The sequence below is a fragment of the Xiphophorus hellerii genome, chromosome 21, assembly GCF_003331165.1.
Source record: "Xiphophorus hellerii strain 12219 chromosome 21, Xiphophorus_hellerii-4.1, whole genome shotgun sequence".
Lineage (NCBI taxonomy): Eukaryota > Metazoa > Chordata > Actinopteri > Cyprinodontiformes > Poeciliidae > Xiphophorus > Xiphophorus hellerii.
Genome location: NC_045692.1, coordinates 12,897,689 through 12,920,607, shown reverse-complemented (window position 1 = coordinate 12,920,607; position 22,919 = coordinate 12,897,689). Strand labels below are relative to the sequence as shown.

At 39.4% G+C, this 22,919-nt stretch overlaps 1 protein-coding gene across 20 annotated transcripts in view; it reads right to left on the bottom strand.

Moving 5' to 3' along the window:
- Positions 1 to 1,796: 1,796 nt before the first annotated feature.
- The window catches only part of eya1 (EYA transcriptional coactivator and phosphatase 1), a 78,264-nt gene continuing 57,141 nt past the window's right edge, over positions 1,797 to 22,919 (bottom strand). For all 20 annotated transcript variants that reach the window (XM_032551723.1, XM_032551725.1, XM_032551721.1 and 17 more), the window contains 6 exons: positions 9,815 to 9,873; positions 9,577 to 9,737; positions 9,261 to 9,375; positions 8,803 to 8,924; positions 6,560 to 6,660; positions 1,797 to 3,893 (listed from right to left, as the gene is read on the bottom strand). In XM_032551723.1, the coding sequence (XP_032407614.1) occupies positions 3,813 to 3,893; positions 6,560 to 6,660; positions 8,803 to 8,924; positions 9,261 to 9,375; positions 9,577 to 9,737; positions 9,815 to 9,873 (639 nt within the window). In that variant the 3' untranslated portion in view covers positions 1,797 to 3,812. The remainder of the gene's footprint in view (positions 3,894 to 6,559; positions 6,661 to 8,802; positions 8,925 to 9,260; positions 9,376 to 9,576; positions 9,738 to 9,814; positions 9,874 to 22,919) is intronic.

Sequence of the window (22,919 nt, the reverse complement as noted above, 5' to 3'; positions counted from 1 at the left end):
CACCCACTCTTTTCAAAGAAATGTCTGGTCTGGTCCTGTCTGGCTATTTCTTCCAGATCTCCAAGCATCAGGAAAACTTATCAGAGGGAGAAGACATTTAGTCTGCGACAGAGCAGTGCTTCTCTCCAAGAAGGAGAAGCAAGCCAGGATCTCAGACACTTTCACCTGTTCAGAATTTGGAAATGCACATTTAAAAATCATTGTGATTCTGATGAGAGGATCCAGAGTTTGCTCGGCTCAGTCTTGCAGATGTCCATCACTCTTCCTTCATATGTTAACATAATTCCTCTGGATATTAGACAGTTTGTGCGGCTGTAATAAAATTCCATGCATTCTTAATTATTCGTCGTGGCTCAGGAGGCCGGAGGTATGAAGCACAAGTCTTACATATCAAGACTTGTGTTACATACTGAACCCTTTAAGCAATGACCACCTCATTAAAACCTACATCGCATGCATATGGATTTTCTTTTTATATTGTTTAAACAGTACTTTAACCAACTCAGCTCTCTTTGGATTTGAGTGGTTTGGCCATTTTGCACACAAGACTCCAGACATAAACAGTGATTTTCTTGCCTGGGTTTTAATATATTAGGGATATTAGGCAGAGTATTTCCCAGCTTCTTCTAGGCTTTATGAAAAATACAGTTAGCAGATGTGGGACTTTAATAAAATTGCTTATCCAGTGGATCAAAGCTGTATTTCGAGTAGTTGATGTATATTTGAGTATTTTGAGCATAGGGCAAGTGTGCTCAAAAAACAGACGTTCTAATTCAGATTTCTTGAAGTGTTCAGAGGTACAGAACAAGTGAGGAGAAAATCCTTTTCATTAAAATGAAAAAAAGGCAAAGACAAAAAAGGCGCCTAATTCCTGGTGCAATTGTTTGTTCATGAGAGTAAGCTGCTCTAATTGCTCTAAACATTTTCTAGAGCAACTTTTTTGTCTTTTGATTGTGTCTAATTAAAAAACAAAAAATTACCTTGATAACTTCATTACTTATTTTGGTTTTTAATTTTTAATGTTTCACAAAGTTAACAAATGTTTGTCCTAAAAATATTTGATCATATATTTGAGTGTAAATTTGAATGGCCCAATTAAAAAGGAAAAGAGCAGAAAGGAGGAAAAGAAACATTAATTGTAAATAAATTTTTCTAAAACTGTTAAAAAGTCTGTCAGAAACCTACGAGCATTTTTTTTTTTACAATAAAAACAGAACAGGTGTCGAATACTTATTATGAGTAATAATCATTTTGAAGGTGGTGAAGGTTTGCTGAGGTGATACGTAAACATTAGCTTGTTTTATTTTGATTTGGCTTGTTGATAATCTGGATCATAAAACATTTAATGGTGGTTCCAATTAGTTGTGTGGACGACACTTCGTTACTTGCATGATTTATAAATTAAGCACTATTAAAAGCCGATATTGTTGGCCTTACTTGTTACAGTAGCATGATCCATTGCACGCAGGTTTGTCAGACGAAGCAGCCAGTGAAGACTCAGCTGAACACGTCTTAAAAATAAGGGGGGTCTAGATTGACTTGCTATTTGGTCCACATCCAGGTTTGAGTGCAGACTTTATAAATTGATGGTGTATGGGATGATTGCTTGCTGCTAAGCATTACTGGATTAAGTTCTGGGCCCTCTGATTTAGCCTGAAGTCCAGAATGATATCAGTGAACCTTTTTAATCTTGTAACCACATTAATTCACATTTGAAAAATGAGAGAAAATAACCCCCTCTATTTTAGAACATGCTAAAAATACGCTTTTGCATACCAAAGAAATCAGACGACATGCAACAGCTCACAAATCAATTTTATTAATTTAAACACAATCAAATAATAATGTCAAAAACATCTGTACACATATTTTTGCAGACACAACAATCTTTTGCGTTTTCACGATGAGGCCCATGAAGTGTAAATTATTTCCAGTTTGCATTTATGATTGCAACATAATAAAAAAAAAGCGTGCTGTATAAATCTATAAAACATTTTCTCTATTTACCTACCTTTACCTTGATCTAGCAGCAGTATGTGTGTGTCTGTGAGCTCGTGTAGGCGTGTGTGTGGAGGTTGTTTCAACACAAAGGGGGGCTCTGTTCGAGCAGAGAGGGATCTGAAGTTAAATGCGAAGGCCAAGAGTGAACATGTGCAAAGGAGGGAAAAATTAGAAACACAACAAGTCGGTTTCTATTTAAGAAATTCACAGTTGATAGCACATGTCCTGTAAGTTCCCCAATCCCTTAAAGTTAGTGGCTTTTCTTTCACTGTTAATTATGATTACCCCGTCGAAGTCAATGTTGAAATAAAAACACTACATCATACAAAATTACGCTCACTGTACAAGAGTTCTTATAGTGCTTGTATAAAAGATAATAAAACCTATTCAAGCTTGCTTCTTTAAATATCAGATTTATCCGAAATGCAGTTAAAATGCCCCTCAGGAGGCAGGAAACTGCCTTTTGCTGCAATTCTTTAAACCTTCACCAGAGTTAATTTTGTCTTTTTAATATGTTGAGATCAGGGTTGCAAGCTGGTGAAATGCCATGAGGACACAAGTGGAGAGCTTCCTCTCTGAGTGACTAAAATAAACCCTTATCCCCTTCAAATATGGAACATATAGTAGAAGAGACAAGGATGAGACACAACTCAGAATCAAAAGAAAGCTCCTTGACACTCTGATATCAACGATTTTGGTCTTGACGAACAATTGATCACACAATCCCAATATCTACACCGTTTTAACAAAATTCAACTTGAATACGTCCAACACTTTCAGGTGTCCTCCACAAGCTTGTGGGCAATTTAATTCCTTTATAGTTTTACTTCAATTAAAAAGCAAAGCCACCTTTCAAGAACATGTACCTAAATGATTATAGGAAGGAATAGTCCAGTGATTACAAACTTACACACAGAAAAAAAGGATTTCCTCTGTACACGATTGTCTTAGCGTTGTAAATAAGTTTTTTGTTAATTTTCTTAAATTATTAGAAAACCCCCTTTTATTTTTATTTTTTGATTCTTCCATATATGTCTTCCTCTCACCGTTTCTTTGTAAAAGGCACAAGTCTTATCGAGGTACCTTCTCAGTGGCGCGGGGGCCACTTGCAAAGTCTGTTCATAAATAAGAAGCACAGGACTCCCACGCTGAGGCTGACAGAAATCACCCCAAGTCTGTCGGTCCGCTTACAGAGAGAGGAGACGTAAAAGGTGGTGAATCGAAAGAACAACTGGTAAAGAGCAAAGTATGTGGAGAAAACGGCGGAAAGCTTGGCCGGCAGCTGAAGCTGAGTTCTGCGGCGCGGAAGGCGAGGCCATCAGTAGCTCTGCTCTCCTCTAAGGTGTGAAACCTGACGGAGCCCCGGCACAAACGGGAAGGTGTGTAGGGGCCGTAAAACACTTTGGCAGCTTCAGAGAGCAGCCGATTCACAGTAACCAGGGTGAGCAGCTGCTGCACCATAAATTCACCTCTCTCTCCCGTTCTTTGTGTCGCAGAGAAGAGAAATGAAAAGTTTCAGGGTTAAGACAATGCGTGACTTTATGTCAGCACATTAACCGCGTGCTTCTTTTTTTTTCCCACTCGCCTCTTCTTTTCTTTTTCATTCATTGTAGCGAAAGACAGACGGGCAGCCGGGCAGCACATGAGGAAGAGCTGGGGTTTGTGTGTGAGAGTATTGTGGGGGTGCTTTTCCTATTTTCTGAGCTCTGGAAGCCACAGCAAAGCAAAGGATAGGGGCTAGAGGGCAAAGGTGAAAGGTCGCTCTATGTCCTGATGTGCAGAGAGGGGTTTACTGTGGTGTTGGTGTAGTGCTACAAGTACTCCAGGTCGAGAGCGTGGTGAAGGGCCATGAGGTCCGAATGACTGGAGATCCTCCAGAAGGGCATGTTGTGCTGTGAGACAAATAGAAACATCATGTTAGGACTGCATTGAAACATTCTGTCATGATGCATGACTCATTATTGAATAGAAAATCATCAGCTATTAGCATTGAAGAGCTATGGGAAATGTTTAATACTAGACATAAATGTCCAAAACCAATGCTTTGAAAAGCTGGGATTTAGCTTTTCAATCTTGAAAAGTATTTATAGCCTTTGATTATTTTTTTTTCTTTACATTTGGTCACATTACAAGAACAACAATTTGGATGTAATTTATTGAGATTTTATGTGGTTGACTAACAAAGTAGTGCAAAGTTGTGAAGGAATACATCTACAGACAGACATTTTTGCTTTATCTTCACAAAGACTCAGATTGGGCAGAGGGGGATGGTGAACATAGTGCCTAACATGTTGCACTTTAAGGATTTATCTGCATTTTTTTGCACGGCATGAAGCTGCCACCAACATGCCGTGGTGTCTTCAGTGTGATATGCAGTGATAGTTTCCTAACATGGATGGTAGCTAGCTTCAATGGGACTTCCTCTTGCCACTCTTTCATCAAAACCAGGTACGGGGAGTGTGTGAGTAATGATTGTTGTATCAACAGAATCCGACTCCAGAAATGTGAATCGTTGCACCTCCCTCAGTGTTCTTGGTTACTTCTTTAATGTTAAGTTTGCAGTTGTGTCATACTCCTTGCCCTTTAAGATGTCAGACTGAACAGTGCTTTAAGAGATATTACATTTGAGATATTTTTATTTGTAAAATTTTTTGAAAATGTGCCCTTTCCCTGAGACCTCACAGTCAAGCAGTACTTTGTGTTGTTGTATCACATAAAACCCCAAATTAAACACCTTAAAAGGTGAAGTTGTAACATGACAAAACATAAAAAGACTTCCAGGAGTGTGAATACTTTTGAAAACAACAAGCAATACTGATGTATAATTATAAACCACGAAAGTATTTATTGTAGATTTCATTTTTTAAATTTTTTTTATTTAAGGCTGTCCATTAAATAAACCAGGACCATATTGTCAACTTCCCAGAAAAACAGTTGTAACTCTAAGACACATCATACCTCAAAATTACTTTTTCTGCAGCATCAGTGAATTGTTTTATAGCCCCGATCTAAGCCAGCAGCTTTTTTCAGGCATAACAGAAGTGAACTCCCCATGGTGTCTTTTCACTGAGCTTCCTGCTTGCCAGTGTGTTTTTAGGACAGTGCAAATGAGCTGTTGTTCCCGAGCAAAGGACGGAGGAGAAACCTGAGTCGCAGAGAATGAAAGGAGCTTGTCAGGTAGAGTCCTCAGCTCTTCAGTGTGTGGAGCCCATTACCCTCCCCTTATTAAAGGTATGGCCTCTCCCAGGCGTATGTTCCGCTTAGGAGAGCCTGCACTGACCCTTAAAAAGCTCTTTGCTTTTTGTTTTGTAAATTGTCTTTGCTTTTAAGTTTAAAAGCTGGAGATGTTATCTCAGCCTTTTCTCCCAGGCGATGGTAATAACTGAAGACAGAATTGTTTCGGGGATTTTTTTTTTTGTTGTTTAAAAGGTGAAGGAATGAAGACTTTGAGACTTTTGCTTTTGTAGTTCCACGCGGTGTCACGTCTGATATGCGCCTCCTGACGGGTGAAATTGTCGTGTTATTCCACGTCCTCTCTGATGTTGACACAGAAACCTTTTACTCTGTGCCGTCTCATGGGACTCGCACCACTCATATGGGAAAAATAACACCTTATCCTTCCATCAATGTCACACTCCAACAACTCAAGACTGAGCAAAAGTATTTACATCTATTTCAACAATCGTCTCTCAAGATTGGATTCCCAGAGTGTGTTCATTTTTCATAATATAGAGCTATTGCTTTACACTAACTCACAGTAAAACGTTGTTTGCTCTTCTCTAATCACTGTCCATCTACCCCTGTGCTTCTGCTAAGGGTTTCCTGACAAACAGGTGAAGGGACAAGGAGCTGGAGACGTTTCAAAGAAAATGTGAGTCTTCAGCCTGACAAAGAGCTCCATGGTAACTGTCAGGAAGACATGCTTGAAAGCCGCTAATAAATTTCATAATGAGTACGTTTGCAGCAAACAGCCTTTTGATTTGCATCTACACTTGACAGAAATGCTGAATACACAACAGAAGGAGCAGAAGCCAGCTGGCAACATTTAAAAACGGCAAGTCGGACTCGTCTGAAGAAAAAAAAAAAAGTTGTTTCCGCGAACGGCTTTGAGCCCAATCCATCTCGTGCTAACAGGCCTGTCATTGCAGTAAATATTCTAATTTCATCAACAATGATTTAAGTCTTCTTTATGTGCGCTCTATTTACGATGCGCCTTCAACATGCCTGAAAGGGCTTGTCTAGCATTACACATGCAGCTTTCACACTGCTCCGAGCAGCGAGCAGGAATATATAATTATGCCATCTCCCTCCTCCCCGGCTCTGTAAACCTGAGATGGAGGAGGAAGAGCGCTGATTACAGCCTACCAACTTTCCTTCTTGTACTTGGACGCCTAATAAGAGGATAAACGGATGAGATTGTGAAGGAGAACTGGAGTGCTAATTACTTTCTTTGGAGTGGTATGGCAGGTATGTTTTGTGTGTTCTCTGAGTGCCTATAAGAAGCTTCTGGCATTATGGAATGGAAAGTTGAAGGAATAAGCTGTTTTGTGCCTCTCACCTTTTTTGAGCCTTGCTCTTCTTCCACCCCGTCTCCGATAACAATGTAAACAACTTTCCTCCCGAATCTTTGAATTACTCTCTCAAAGCAGCTTTCCTTCCCTGCGAAGAAAGTCAGGATGTTAGTGGAGCGTTGCATAGATGCAAGCACAAACCCACTCCCGCAATGGCCACCGAGTCCCAAGTTGATTCAAAGGCACGGTGTGACAAGAGCCCCTTTAAAAACACCACACTCACAAAACAAGGAAGAGTGTAAACATTGAGCTCAGGAAATAGGTGTGATAAGATCAGCCCTAAAATCTTAAAAGCATTAAGGTTGCCTCATTGCTACGAGAATTTGGGACAAATGATTAAACCACTCTTGAGTTTGGTCCTGAAAGAGGTGAGCACAGCTAGACGTGGGCAAAATGCTCACATAAAAAGAAAATATAAGACATGACATAACCGCTTTAATTTTAAAAAGAAAGACAACACTTATTACTATTGAAGCAGAAAGTCAAACACATTTATTTTTATATTTATCATAGCAGATTAGGAGTTTTCAAGTCCTTATTGCACAGAATAATATGTTTTTTGCCAATCTGATTTATATAAGGCAACACAAGTTTAACAAACATTTATGTGGTGGATGTTTGTCTGCCAGCACATTGAAAGACATGCAAACTGAAAATGTATTTTTTTAACCTGGCTTTTACTTTAAGTTTGGTAAATCTAACAGTAACAGCCACGCTAAGCTTTCATTTTTTATGTTGATCAAATCTCATGAACACATTTTTTATCCTACTGCATTTGTAATTAAAAATGCTTTACATGACTTTATTCGTATATTTTTTCAGTTTACTATTTTAGATCTCAACATAAATTATAGTTTGTGCATATGTTTTATTATTAGTATGTACAGTATTTGTCTTATGGTTAATAAAGACTTTCTATGTTAGAGATTTTAAGTGTTTTATATTGTTTTTCTCCTTATTGTTTATTCCTTAGTTACCCTTTTTAGAGCACTACATTCTAGTTAGTAATACTTGTTATTTTATTAAATAGATTAGAATTTTGTTTTTTTGTTGATCAATATTTGCTAGATTTTTTTTTCCTTTTTCTGAGTAAAGCACTTTTTGCTACATCTGAAACATGAATAAAATTTGATTGATTGATACATTGAAGCTATTTATTCCTTGCCAACTGCAGTATGAAAATAATCTTAACTTCAATGTGATGGGTGGCGCTCAACCCATGACAGCCTGTTTTTTCTCACGCAGAAAAAAACAGCTTAGTTTTTCCTTCTTGTGAGCAAAATGTGTAATAGCCCCCAAATCTGCTCCAATATTCCATAAAAAGGATGCTGGCCATTTTACCTCCTTTGCGTGGTTGGTACACGATGTACCAACCACGCGTCAATTAATTCCCACCAGGGGTGTCATAGCTGGTTTGCCAACCAATGGTGTAAAGTAATTTGCTAGATTCTGCATATTTTCTACTATAAGGAAATGTGTTTATATGACTCAATTAAAAGTTTAATTATTTTTGGTTTAATCTGGGGTCAAATACTGAACCAAATGGTGATTAAAAGTAAAAAAAAACCAAAGAGCGCTACATAAGGTTTTTAAATTATAATTTAATTCTAATTATATGTAAGGTTTCAGCATCTTGATGACCATTCAGCTCTCATTTATTACCTACAACAAGAAAAATAACTATTTACATGAGTGCATAACTACATGAGCATACAGTAGTTTGTTGGTGTGTTCAAAATGGAAAGGACAAATTTAAACTGTACGCCTAAACTCAGGATATGAAATTGCAAAAGCATGAATTGATCCAGAGACATTGAAAAACCTCCCAACTGGGGAGTTTGATGTTTATTTTGTATTTGAAACAGTGAAACAGGGCGAAAGTGGAAGGAAAATTGGAGGAATAAGAGGAGGAGGAGCAGGAGAGGGGCTTCTGTTTCTCTAGAATGACATAAACGCGCAGAAGTGGTTTCATATGCAGAGGCGAGGACCAGAGGCCCAGCACAGGTCCTGCTCCAAGAAAATAATCCCAGGTTGATTAGGACTATTCCCTCACTGAAGAACATCAACCCTCTCCGGTGACAAAAATCCACGCCTTCCACCCCATCCCCCCAGCCGCAGTCCTGTCACTGAGCGTCTCTTGGAAGCTTAAACTCACAATGCTAAAACAATAAGCATGTCCCAAAGCAAAAGGCTCAAAATAGTGAAGCAGATATAGGAAAGCATACTTTACCTATTTTTGTTGCGCTATAAATATTCTCTATGGGGAAGACGACTCCCAAGCCGTAGAGCAAGACCTTTGCCAGGGCTGGGATGAGCTGTGTGGTGGTCACAAGAATATTCACACAGTTTGACCTGAGGAGGAGAGTGGAGTGGTGACATAATTTCAAATCACTTTGAGAGAGGAGAAAAGAAAACACAATGTGCTGCATAAAAGACAAAGCAATGTATCAAGTCCCCAAAACATGTCTTACATTGAAGGATTGGCTCGTTTTTCAGCTCAGATCTTTTAGCACACTTATTTGTCAAAATTAGAATAGGCAGGCTGTCCAAAAAAAAAAGATCCACAGCAGAGTTTTTTTTTCTTTTTTTTAAAAATTGCCTCAGACACACTTGGCTTATTTACACCATATACAGGCTTATAGATGTGCGTTGTGGATCTGGGTACTATTTTGTTCTCTGGAGTCCTACCTTGAGTGGATTAATGTTAGTGCTTTTAGTGCCAGTGTTAACCAGGAGTCCGTCAAGGCTTCAATTTCTGCTCGCAATTGCAACCAGGCTTCCCTTTTGGCAGGGCCCAGCAGACCTGAAACACAGGGTAACAATGTTTGGGTTGGACCAGCCATCCGAATACCACTGAAATTTTCAAAATTTGACCCCCCCAAACATACGCAGGCACTCACATAAACGCCCACACAAAGAGGGCACACAAGCACCCACACGCATATGTGCAGACTCATTTTTGCCCAGCAGAACTGTGCATGCAGCACTGCTTGTTGGGGATTACCTCCAACGTTATTTTTGTAGGTGGTGTAGATTTCTTTTACTCGTCTGTAGCGGAAGGCCAGTTTTCTCATCCAGTCCACGCCTCCCCGAACGCCTGTGGCCAGACACAGGTTGGCACTCGTAGCTGCTGCGTGGAAACCATCAGCGCTGAAGTTATACGTACTAAAATAAAAACCAAGATGAGATGTGTTAGCTCTAGCTACTCCACTGTTTTTGACAAATCATCAGATATTATGAACCTTAGATCCTGGCCATTATCATCCGAAGACACATCATCAATATGTACCTGGTCACATTCCTGAAACACACAAAGAGTTCATCTTAGATTATAAGACTATCAAGACATTTTTGATTTTGTTTTTATCGGAAACAGTTTTGTTTTCTTGTGAAAATACTTGATAGAGATTTTTTTTTTAATCTGGAAAGTGTGCTTTGGCTTTAAAAGTCTTTCCTTCAGCTAAAAAAGCTTTATACTTTTTCAAACCACTCTTTGCATTTCTTTGCTGAATCCTCAAAGTGGCCCTGATCAAATCTTAAGTGTCAAAGTCTTCCTTTTTTAACTGATTGGCTGGTATTAAGGTCACTGGGTGCACTTAACTCTTGATTGCCAGCGGTTTACATAATCCACACTTTAATGTGGCTTAGAAATATGCTTGAGTGGAAAACAGGAAACTTGTGAAACATGCCTGAGCAGAAAGTAGCTTCAGAGTACTCGCAAGTTATTAAAGTAGAGTGAGATGCTAGCATGGTAGTTAAGCTAACAGCTGTTAGCAAGCAAGACTGGCACTTTCTAGCATTTTTTAAGCAACTCATATAAGACTGCAAGTAACCATTTGCAGTTTCCTGTCCGACATTTTTACGTACAAAAATGAGCTATTTTCCACAGAAGGTATTGTACAGCAATTTGTCAATTTGTCCTCCTGGGCTGCTTTGTACTTATTGTTACAACCAAAGACTTAAGGTAACTTTCTAAAATTTTGAACTCAAGGTATTAAATATTATAAAGTAAGATATAATTAAGATATATAAAATTAAGGATTTAAAACTTTTAATGGTTACTGACCTCTATAGTTTAATAAAATATGAGAAATAAACTGAACTTAACTGCAATGTCAAGTACAGGAGAATGAAATGGTTTGTTAATAGATACAAATACTGATTTCCTTCAGTAAACTTCAAATAAAAAACAATAAACTAAAAAGAGACTTCACAAAGTTGTTCTGCCTTCAGTATGTCAATACTAGTAAAGACTGGTGCATTTACAAGTAACCTGTAACAATATGCAAAGAACAATATGTAAATTTTGTTGAGAAAATCTATGTTATGCATTTTTAATTTCTTTCAAAATTATATCAGCATTATTCTGAAAGGAGTAATTCTTCGAGAGAGGTTTTAAAACAAAGAACTTTTATATGAACATCTGTTGTAAACCGCAGACAAACACAGAGATTTATATACAAAATGTTTTAAAAGAAGATTCATAGTTAATCTGGTTTAGGGGTTTTGGGGTATAAAACTGATTAACTTAACACTAATAGACTGCCTGAATGTGTCTCTGTCTGTGCATTTTCTAAAGTCTTGCATACTGGAGTTCTCCTTTGTGGTTGCCTGGCTTGTCTTGGAAAGGTAGAGGGATCCTACAGCTCTGCACTGATTCCACCGTTACACAGTAACACAATCCAGACTTTCTGGTAAATGTAACCTACTAGAAAAATTGAACCTGATGCTAACCGCCAATGAAATTATGACCTCTGATTGCTGCTGCGCCACACACCAACACTGCCCCGGGGCTAGTGAGCCAGCCAGCCGGCCGGCCAGGATGCAGCAAGCAGAAGAAAAAACCTATTAGTTTTCCATTTATAGGAGTGCTTTAGTGCCTATCCCCTACTTCCACTCTCTCAATACCATCATCATGTTTGAAATGCGAAGTTATCCTGCCTTGAAATTCAGTTCAACACACTGCATGTTTTGCAGAAGTAGTGCAGGATAGCTGAACTATTTATTTTTACTAAATGTTAATTTAAAAAACTCATGTTAATAGAACAGGAGGTTGAGCAATGTGTTTGTTAATTGTGAAGGATGGAAATTTGTGAAATATTATGATTTAAATTTGTTTCTGGCAGCTGGCAAATGCTGTATTAACAGATAGAATACTAGATATTACAACGATGCAGGTTATTTTCCAATTTATCTAAAAATCTGCAGCCTTTTAAAAGGTAAAGTAACTGCCAAACATGTCAGTTTCACCTGTTTAACATTATGTGAGAAATAATAATTTCTCATGGAAATTGATACTTGAGCAAAAGAATTTCCCTGGTTTAAAGTATGAAAAATCCATTAAAATTTTTTGAGCTTTTTAATTAAGTTTCATCCGGTTGTTAAGACACCCAAACACAAAAAGAACTTCCTTGTTTTAGGTCAGTCTAAGCGAGGCCAAATGCTGACGTTATTGCATTCCTCTCTAATGCTCGAGCAGGGTAAGGGTAAGGGCTTTGGACCGTAAACCTTTTTTATTTTACTGGTTCCCCTCTGAACAAATTTTTCATCTCCCTGGATTTGTGGAGAGAGGGAGGGAATAGCGACGTGAGGAGAAACTCAAACCAGCTGTTCTTTAACAGAATTAAAATCTTGACCCCCAACCCCAGCTCTAATGCAGCCATTCTCTCGCCAAGTCTCTCCCAGCAAGCCCTAAGATCCAAAGAGGAAAAGACTTTGACCCTGTGACCCCTAGCCCCTCCTCTAAGGGGCTCCGGCACCCCGATAAGGGGGGAGCAAGGGTAGAGAGGAGGAAACAGAAGAGCGCAATGGGTAAAATGCTAGGAGTCCATGGTGACCTCACATGGAGCCAGCACACAGCTCCGCGTTCCAGAAGATGGACTGCCAACTAACACTGGTGGGGGCTCATTGCTCTGTTGTTCTAACATGTTTCCACTCGCTTGTAGATTGTTAATAGTTGAGGAAAGTTGTGGTTGGTCCCATCTTGAGCATCTTGAGCAAAAGCTAACCTTGATGTTGTTGTTCGCAATTCCTCGATTGTGAAGGCAAACCATTTTGTTTAGAAAAAGAAAAACAACTCGTTGAGTTAAGCCTCCAATAGAGGATGCCTCAAACTACCCCCCATTCTGGTGCAAGCGACTGGAATGCTTCTATTATCAAGCAATTATCTGCGATGAATCAGACACAATCTTCCAACAATCAGCTCCCACCACGTCTTTCACTGCATTGGTACAGAGCCATTCACTTCCACTCATTTGGCACTGGATCCAAAATTACACGCTGTCTCCTTGTACCCTGTTGACAATAGCTGCCCATGTTTGTTCTCCCCATGTAATTTGTTTCTTTCAGAGTGTGACAGCCAGCATGGATCAAAACAGATATTTGAGAACAATGTTTTTCTGTGTGTTAATTATAGACCCATTTAAGTTCCTACAGCCAAAAGAATCCCAAACACATACATATGGCTCAGTAATTAGGCCAAACACAGCCGCCATAACTGCAGCCTGATTATGAATGACTTTTTATGGACTCAAAGCTAATAAACATAGCAAACCTCAACAAATGTAAAGCATTTAAGACTCAAAAGGCCAAGAACAATATAATAGCCTGAACCTACAACTTGAGTGTCTCCTTTCCCCTACTACATTGTTTTTGTATGTTTATAGTATCTGAACTATGAAACAATGCCCAATTAAATGATGGACATGGTTTTGGGACCTCCAACAAAGAATTTTGTCTGTTTGTGTGCACATGGGAAAAATTGGGGAAACTTGCTGGAAGAATGAGCAAGACTGCAGGAATTACTATTCCCAGCTGGTGCTGGTATAAACCTCTGCACCGGCTCCCTGTGAGGACTGGAAAAGCTAATAGAGAAGGTGGCTGCGGGGAATGTTGTACAGTAACCCTTACACGTACTCATTAGGAGCCACTTCTGACGCCCTCGTAAACACCACAGAGCCATGAATGGTGCTGTAAGAAGCGGATGCCATTGAAAGAAATACTGTTAGGTGGTGAATTTTACTGTTCAGACTATCATTTGGAATTTGACAAATTAACACCTGGTAGAGAACCTGCAGGTATAATTAATGTTGTAAATTGTAGAGAGAACAAAGTCAGAGTTCCTTTTGTAGCAAGGTGTCTGATGCAGATAAAGTTATTGGAAGAAATGCACAGGTGAGAATTTTGTGGTCAATTTTCATTCAGGTTTTATAAAGCTTTGTTCAACACTGATAATGATTTTAACCTATTTTTATTTCTCATCAGCAACATAAGACAACTTAAGAACCATAGGGCAAACCCTCATTCTACTGACTCTTGTTTTTATTATCATCATACAATGTCCCCAAAGCTTCTATGAACTTCAGTATTTAAATGATCAAATATATACATTGAGTGGGGATATCAAGGCCAACTAGCGGTATGTTCACACAGCAGGAAAATGCAACCCAAAGCCATTTTTTAGGGGTAGGGATCCATATATGACTTTTTCACTGTAGACCCAATTCGGATTTTTTCACCCAAAAAGAATATAGGATTTGTGCCACTTTCATATGTGGTACTAAACAGGATACATATCTGGTAGTTTTTAAGGCGTCTCAGATTTTAAGTCATTGATGTGAGACATGCATCATAATTCTGCACCGGAAAACACCAGACATGTTAAATCCGTATTTAAACAATGGCTGAAAATTTAAATGATGAAATTATGAAAAGTCTGTTAGAGATGCACATCACATCCCATGGTACACCATTCCTGGTTATGACTACTCATCCAAACAGACTTCTCTACAGAAATTGCAGTGCATGCTCCACAAAAGCCCATCACTTTTTATCACCTTCTTTCATCAAGATGTTGAACTTCCTTCATTTCAAGATCTTGTGACAATACTGTCAACTCTTTAAAATCAGTTCACTGACAATAGGATCCTTTATTTCTTCTGTAAACAGTGTGCTGCTTTGTGACGTCTATGTTCTTCTGCGGATGTGAGACACTTTGGAGTCGTAAACTGTTCACAGAGAAGGCTGATTGTGGTTACATTATATAATATGTCTGACCACGTGCATAAAAAAAAGCTTAATTTACACTACAAATATCTTACCAGTACTGTATCCAGGCAGTCCTTTGCGATTGCAATAGCGCAGTGAATTTGTGGGAGTAACAATATATATTTCCTGGAATAAAAGAGCTTTTCTTAACAATTAGAAAAGGGTTATAAACATTTCAAAATTGAGAATGTTCTGTGACAGACAGGCTTTTTTAAAATTATTATTTTAAATCTCGCTCTGGTTGCCTGAATAGACCTTAGAAATGTGTGTCCTCTGACTTCAGTAATCTCTCACTGATACTGAAAATAGATAGCAGAAAATGTTCCTCTCTCAGTAACAGCATCCACACCAAAAAATGTTGACAATACTTATGCTTATGTACATTATGTGCGATCAAAATATATGTTTATATAATAGTGGCACGTTAGGGGGCAATCTTCTTTAATTTCTTAGAAGGTTTAGAGCATTGCTCTTCTATTGAATTCCCTTTTTTGCTCCTCACCAAGCTCTACAATTATCACTAACTAACACCAGATGTTCTTACTGTACCAAATAGTGAAGACCCTCTAACAGAAGCCATTGCTACTGGTCTATCCAAACACTGAGCAGCTTTGTTCCCTACATAAGCAACATTATTTTCTTTTATCTATGTTCATTTGACTTTCAAGCAGCTCAAGAAAAAAAGAAAAAGCCAAAACGCCAACAAAAAAATCCCATAAGAACTCAGGATGTTCACTGTCTTCCTTTTTCTATCTCTGTCTTTCCACTGGAGTGCTGAAAGCCTTTCACTGAGGAGGAGGCTATCAGAGCCCTCTTTGTTCTCTCAGCATCTGTCATTAAGCAATCAGCAATGACGGCCCGAGTCTTCCTGTAGCTCTCGAAAGAGCTCAGAGTGGTGACTGGAACAGTCATAGGCATGGAGAAGAAAGACAGGGCAACTCCGCCAAAATACATACAAGGAAGGCCATGTTCATTTTCTTTGAGAGTTGTTTTAACTTCTTGAAGGCGTACTTCACTCAATGACATACAATGGCGTCAGCTTTTTAGAAATAGCGCCCTCTCTTCCTCTGTTATGTCTATCAGGTGAGCTGCAACTTTGTCAGAGTTGGGGTGGGGAGCAGCAGCCACCATGGCAAAAGGTATTGTGACCCTCCAGGCTAATGCCATGTGAACATGGCTCATCAATTGTTCACAGGTTCTCAATACCACCACTCTACTGGCAAGAGGCTGTCATCCAGCCCCCTCCCGCCTCTCCTGCCCCTTGTCTATGACCCCCAGCAACTTCCTTGTCCGTTCCCACCACAGGGAACCCTGTCCAGAGGTGGGTGGAGGAGGGTTGTGATTATCTGGGGGTCAAACACAGGATGTGGGTAACAAAGGGAGAGTTCTTCAAACCCTCTTCATTCCAGTCCGCAATCTTTGCTTGAACAGTCACGGAATTCAAACAGCAGTGCCAAACAAAGCACAGGTACAGAGATGTCTATGCTGGTTTTACAGGAGCGGGGGAGAGAAATCCCACAGCTGGGCATGGGGATACAGGGAGGAAAACTGTATTTTAACAAAGTGGGTCTTTGAAGTCCTGTTTCTGAGAAGTTGGGAAAAGAACAGGACCCCACGTCTCACAGGTAGGCAGTAAATTAGTTACATCTGATAGATGAGCTGCTGCTCATTATTTCCTAATTTTGGCATTTTACATCCAAACCACACCTCAAGGCAAGCAGCACTAAGTGCTATATCAAATCTCAGTCACATCAGCATTTTCTCCTCACAACAGTGAAACAGTTTTTTTCCTGCCAAGTAGAACAAGTCTGTGAAAGCTAATGTTCATTTTCCCATCAAACCCATGTTGAACAGGTGTTCTGTCTCCATTTTTTTGAAAATATTAAAATATAATTTGTCATCAGACAGTAATGCAATATTTTCCACACACCCTCAGCTCTGATTGGCATGTGGCTGCGAATTGGTGCTACAGAGTGGATTTGAAGTGGAACGCTGCAGTGTGATGACTGACAGGGTGGCTTTAAAACCTCCACCTTCTGTCTGTAGTCTTTCCAGAACACATCAGGGGTGCAACCTTGAGACTTGACGGAGGAGTATGACAGAATTCCTGCATCAGTGGCCAGGCAAATACTCAAATGAGTGTTTGGAGTATATCTGAAAGCGCATAGCTCCTTGCAAAGATGTTTGTAACCCTTCAACCTCTTCACATCTTGTCAAATCACAACCAATATTTGGAGACCGACCAAAAACAAAGAACTGCTTGGTTGTAAAGTGAAAGAAAAAGGAGACACTGTTTTTAAATGTTTTTTTTTTGCAAGTAAGAAAATTGGAAAAGCTTATGTTCTGTTTTTGGATTCAGAGCAACGCTGGAAGACGAAACGTCCATGCTATGTTCCAGACTCCTATCTGGTGCAAATCTTAATGATTTGAAAAAGGTATTGGTCTTCATTTTAAAATTAAAATAAATAAGGCTGTACCGTTTTAAGCGCTTATTGGTAGCTAATCAGTAGAGCAACTTATTATCCAAATTCAAAGAAAAGCATCAGGTTCCACCTTAGGAGGAGAGAAAATCACAGAAAAATAAACCATATGGGAGAACATAATTAAAGCTACCACTCTTATGGCATGGCAAGCACAGGATCTGACTCTTGGCAGTGGGATGTTAAACTAACAGAACGGCTCCAACCTAAGAGGCTCAGGAGGACCATTTCAGCCACGAGGCAAAGGTAACCGTGCATTTCACTGCATCCCTCATTAACAGTCAGCCTCTGGGTGAGAGTGACAGAGGAGGTTTCAGCCCTGCAAATGCAGACTGGGAGCTATAAATGGGAGTCAGCATACAGTGTTATAGGACTGCTACACAGATATGTGTGCGTTTGTGTGGGTGGGTTCACTAGCATGTGTAAAGTAAGTACATGTCTGCATATGTGACTTTGCAGCACCACATGTTTTCAGGGCATGTGCTGCAACTGTTGCACATAGAACATTCTATTTAAAATGTTCCCACCTTTAAAGACCTCTTACCCTTTCCCCCTCTCTCTGAGTGTTTTGCCCCCATGGCCTTTTTTTTCCAGACAGGGAGGGTTGTTTTCTCGGCAGCCCTCGTACCCCACTGAGAGGGGATCACAGGGGGCTCGGTAAGCTAGAACGAGGCCCCCGGTTCCCACATACTGTTCGGCACTGGAGTCCTGGCTGCAGCAACACACCTATAGTAAACCCTCCACCCTCCAATGACCTGAGCAATGGCAGAGCTGTCAGTCTTCCCAGCAAACTCAACCTCAGTGGGCTTCATTATAAACATCACTTCAGACCATCAGTTAACTCCACTGTGTCACAGATTTTCCAGTTTAGGTGATTTTAATAGATTTCACAATGTGGACAATAAATCCTCTTAAGAATCCCCTCAAATAAATCAGTTACACATACATAGAGGCAATTACAGTGTTGTGCAAAAGTATTCATGCTGTTTTTGTCCCAATTTGTTCACATAACTGTAGCTGTCAGTGAATCCCGGACCTGAGATGTTGATCTCTCTTTGTTACAGCATCATTCCTGGGCTAATTTTTAAAAACCACATCTGATATCTTTGGGCTTGGTCTTCATGATGCTTTCCTTACAAATGTCTGAGGCCTCCAGAAAATGTATTTATAGTGGAATTAAACTATATGCAGGTGGACTCTATTTTCTATTTAGGTGATTTCTGAGAGTGACTATATTTTATTTAATGGTATTAGAGTAAATGGGATTGAATTCATATTAACGTCACACTTTTCAAGTTTTTATAAAAACAAACAAAAAAATTAAAACCAAATATAATTTTCCCTCCACTTCAAAGTTATATGGTACTATCTGTTGTTCTGTCACATAACATGGTGAAATCTGTGGTTGTAACATCCATCCATCCATCCATTTTCTGTTCACCCTTTGTCCCTAATGGGGTCGGGAGGGGTGCTGGTGCCTATCTCCAGCTACGTTCCGGGTGAGAGGCGGGGTACACCCTGGACAGGTCGCCAGTCTGTCGCAGGGCAACACAGAGACATACAGGACAAACACACATTCACACACACACTCACACCTAGGGAGAATTTAGAGACCAATTAACCTGACAGTCATGTTTTTGGACTGTGGGAGGAAGCCGGAGTACCCGGAGAGAACCCATGCATGCACAGGGAGAACATGCAAACTCCAAGCAGAAAGACCCTGGCCGGGAATCGAACCCAGGACCTTCTCGCTGCAAGGCAACAGTGCTACCAACTGTGCAGGCCTGGTTGTAACACAACAGAATAAAAAAGATAAAGTAGAACAAATAATTTTATAAGACACTGTAACTACATTATTCATATTAAGTTAGCATTATTATGATTTTGTAAAAAAATATGTTTGATAGATGATTTGTCAAAGCAATTTGCTTTGCTCATCTGTGATGCAAACCTTGATGATGTAAAAATAGTACAGAGGGAATCACGTCAATGAGGATCATATTGCCTTGAATTACTTTTCTCATGGCTTCACTGAGAGCATTTCTGATGGTAACCCCCCCCCCCCCAAAAACAATGTTGATCATATAATACTACACCCGTCCTTTAAAGGGCTGAGCGGTAAACGGTTTGTGCCAGACAATCAATAAGAGATCTGCAGGGGAATGTGCAGAATTTTTAGGAGTCTTTATTAGGAGTCTTTTGGTGAAGCTGTGGTATTTCTAAGACTCACCTAAAAAAAAAAAAAAAGCAACCTAAAAAAAGTGTGCCGATCCAGAAAAAGTTTGAAGAAAATACAGGGAGAGAGAAAGAGAGACATAAAGGTGAAACTGATCCCTGTTGACCCCTTCGGCATGCCCTCTTTCTTTTTATGACTTTCCCCCGAATCATCACTCACCAGCTCTATCAACACGGGCTGGCCTCCACCCACACACATCCACACTTGAACACACGTAGAACATTAGCTAATATTGTGCCTTTGTGGTCTCTGCAGACTGGGGACATTTTTATGCTTTAAGGTAACAGTTAAAAAAAAGTCTCCAGAATAATTGAAAGCTATAATTTATCTTTAAAAAATATCGCAAAATTCAAACTGTGTGCAAAATTTAAGAACCTTATCTGATGTCTTTGTACAAAGGCCGGCAATGTTAAAACTTGGATGCACCATTCAAACACTATTTGGCCACTAACTCTGCACCTGTGTTCCTGCACAGCCTCTGGGGTCTCCCTTTATGGCTTAGACTAAATTAGATGGACCAAATGCATTTCTGCACATGCTTAAATACATAACTGCTGTTGGCTCCGGTATTTATAGTGGGACTCTATTTAGCTCTGTTTGAGATGGTAGACTGTAAATCAGGAGAGAGGAAACACAACTGGTAAGGCATTGCTGAGAACTGGTAATTAACACTCAGATAGGCTGGGCTCAGTTTAGGAGAGAGGATGAATATGCCTTTGAGAGAATGTCACCCCGTCTCTGGTATGATTATTAATGACAATCAGTGCAGCGTCTGTAGAGTTTGGTCATCCTGGAACGCGTTCCTTGAACTGACCACATCATTTTCAGTCATCACAGTTTAAAGTGGAAAAAACGCTGAATCTTTAAAGTGTCAAAACAAAATCTAACAGTTTTGTTCCTGAGAAAGAGCAGAAGAAATACACATGCAGGGTTTTCAAATAATTTTTAAGTAGTCTGAGCTGCCAATTCATCTATGAGCACATGAAAAGAAATCAAAACACGGGACAGATGTTGAGCAAAACCACATTTAAGAGTTGTCACAAACTGCCATTTTTTTTTTTCAAATGATTGGGGCACATCTATTAAATAAAGTGCAGCTAGATGGATTCTACACAGCCAGAGCATAAGGAAATATTTAACCAGCCAATTGGAGCCAATTAACTTTGATCACAATGACTGCATTTGGAATCTCAGTCACTTGTCCGTCTAAGGGAGTTTGCACATATTTTCCTGTCTCTTGACTGTCTGTTTGAGGAGTTTTCTTTTTCTTACTGCTGGACATGCTTTGTGTAGCAAAGTCGAACATGGTGGTAAGCAATGAGACTTGGCAAACTGGCTACAGATCTCTTCGCACTTCATTATCAAGAAAAACATTTACTCTTCTGTGACGTGAGAATAAAACAGGACACTCAGGAAAAGAGAGGAGCCATTGTGATAAGACGGAAGAAATTTGGATAAAATTAAGAAAATTCTAAAGCAACAAAAGCAGAATCAATTACTGCTAAATTATGTATACAAAATGATAACTAACAGGTGCAGGGACAATGTTCGGATAAAATGTGTATCCGCATTTCAACAAATGCAACATATCATTTCTGTGATAATGGTATGTTGCCACATACCATTTCTGTACACTCTGAGTATCTTAGTGTGGAAAATACCACGCTGGTCTGCCTGTCAATCATGGTCGACGGCAACCTATCAGAGCCTTAATGTGTTGGAACTTTCTAGAGTGTGGCAGAACGTTTTTTTTTTTTTTTTAGTAGTGGCTTGCAGTAGTTCAATAGTTTAGCAATTGTATTATCAAAAAGAAGTTATAAGTGTGATATTTGCTGATCATTTAGTTGTGTTGCATCAATAATTGTAAGTTGAGCTATAATAAAAGGATGCCACATCTTTGAACGGATGCCTGCAGTTTTTTCTGATACAAATCACGTTGCCCTTTAGGTCACCGAGTCTCCTACTCCTTAAGTTTTCTTTAATATTTCTATTAAAGAAATTTCAGATATCCAAAACACAGAAAATTACAGAGCCTTGCAAAAAAATTCACTGCATTTTCTATACTTTTTACATTTCATCAACTCGAAACTACTCACTTTATTTTATTTTTCCTGGGATTTTATGTGACAAACAAACATAAAATTACAATTCATTGTGAGGGAATAGGACTCAATACATGGTTTTCAAAAGAGGTGCACTGATAAACCAACCAGCCGATAAATATGCCCCAATTTTCTTACTTTTGGGAGATCGGTGATGGGCCGATACTTACATGTGAATCAATTCTTATCCAACGATCTTATCTACCTCGACAGAGATCTAAAAATCAGCTACTGTTCTCTTTTGCTCTGCGGTGAGAGCGGTTTAACTGACAGACCCACCCACCAGGTTATGACTCTCTATTTGGAGTAAACAATAGTCACTCCACTGTTACCAACTCAGCAACTTTCTTGCTATATTGAGCAACATTTCAGACAAAAAATCAGTATCAACCAAAATCGTAATCAACAGGTGCACCCTTGGTTTCAAAAGTTTTAACTAATAAAAATCTTATAAGTATGCTATGCATATGAATCCAGGCCTTTAGTCAGTGCAACCTCTCTCCACTACAGCATGTAGCAGGTTTTCTTGCAGTGTGTCTCTCTTCCTATCAACACTGACTAGCTTCACTGTCCCTACTGAAAATAAGCATCACCACAGGATGATACTGATACCACAATGTGTTTAAGGAGTTGTGCTGTGTTAGCGGACTACGACACAGTATTTTGCATGTAGGCCAAACTGTTTAATACTATTCTTTTCTCACCAGAGCACACCCTTGCTATTTTGTATTTCCCTTATATGGTTTGTGGGAAACTGTAAAATGTTCTTCTTCTATAACTTTTTCTCAACACAGGCTCTCTTCTTGATACTCTTGACACTTTATTAATGTCTGATTTGAATAGTGATTATCCTGTACACATACTGTCACATCGGAGCTTTGAATTTCTGCAGCTCTTGCAGTTGCCTTCTTCAGATTGCTCTCCTTGCCCAGATTGCCCAGTTTACGTGGAAAGTCACATCTTGGGAGGTTTGCAGTTTTGTATTTTTAAAGACTAGGATATTGTTTCAAAACCTAAATCAGCTTTACAATTTTCCACAACTGTCCCTGACCTTTCTGCTGTGTTCTTTGGTCTTCATGATGCTTATTAAAAGATTTGAAAACCATTTATCATTTTCTCCCAACATAATTGTACACTACTTTGTTTTGGTCTACCACATACAGTACATTTCAATTGAAATACCTAGAAGTTTGGAAATACAAAGTGAAAAGGTTCAATGAGTCTGAATACAATATACCTATCATGAGTTCTATCATGACCCATGTATTGATTTTCCCCCAGGGGACAATCTTACACAACATGAATCAGTGAGGCAAAGACCCCTGAGAGGGATGATGGTAGGGGATAGTGTGCTGTGATGGTGGAGTTTGTGGAGTAGGAAGCCAGTGACACCAAGCACACAGCATGACACACCGGCAGACAGGAGAGCAACAGAAACATTAGAGCCTGACAAATTGCACTGGCGGCCATTAGAGTGGGAATG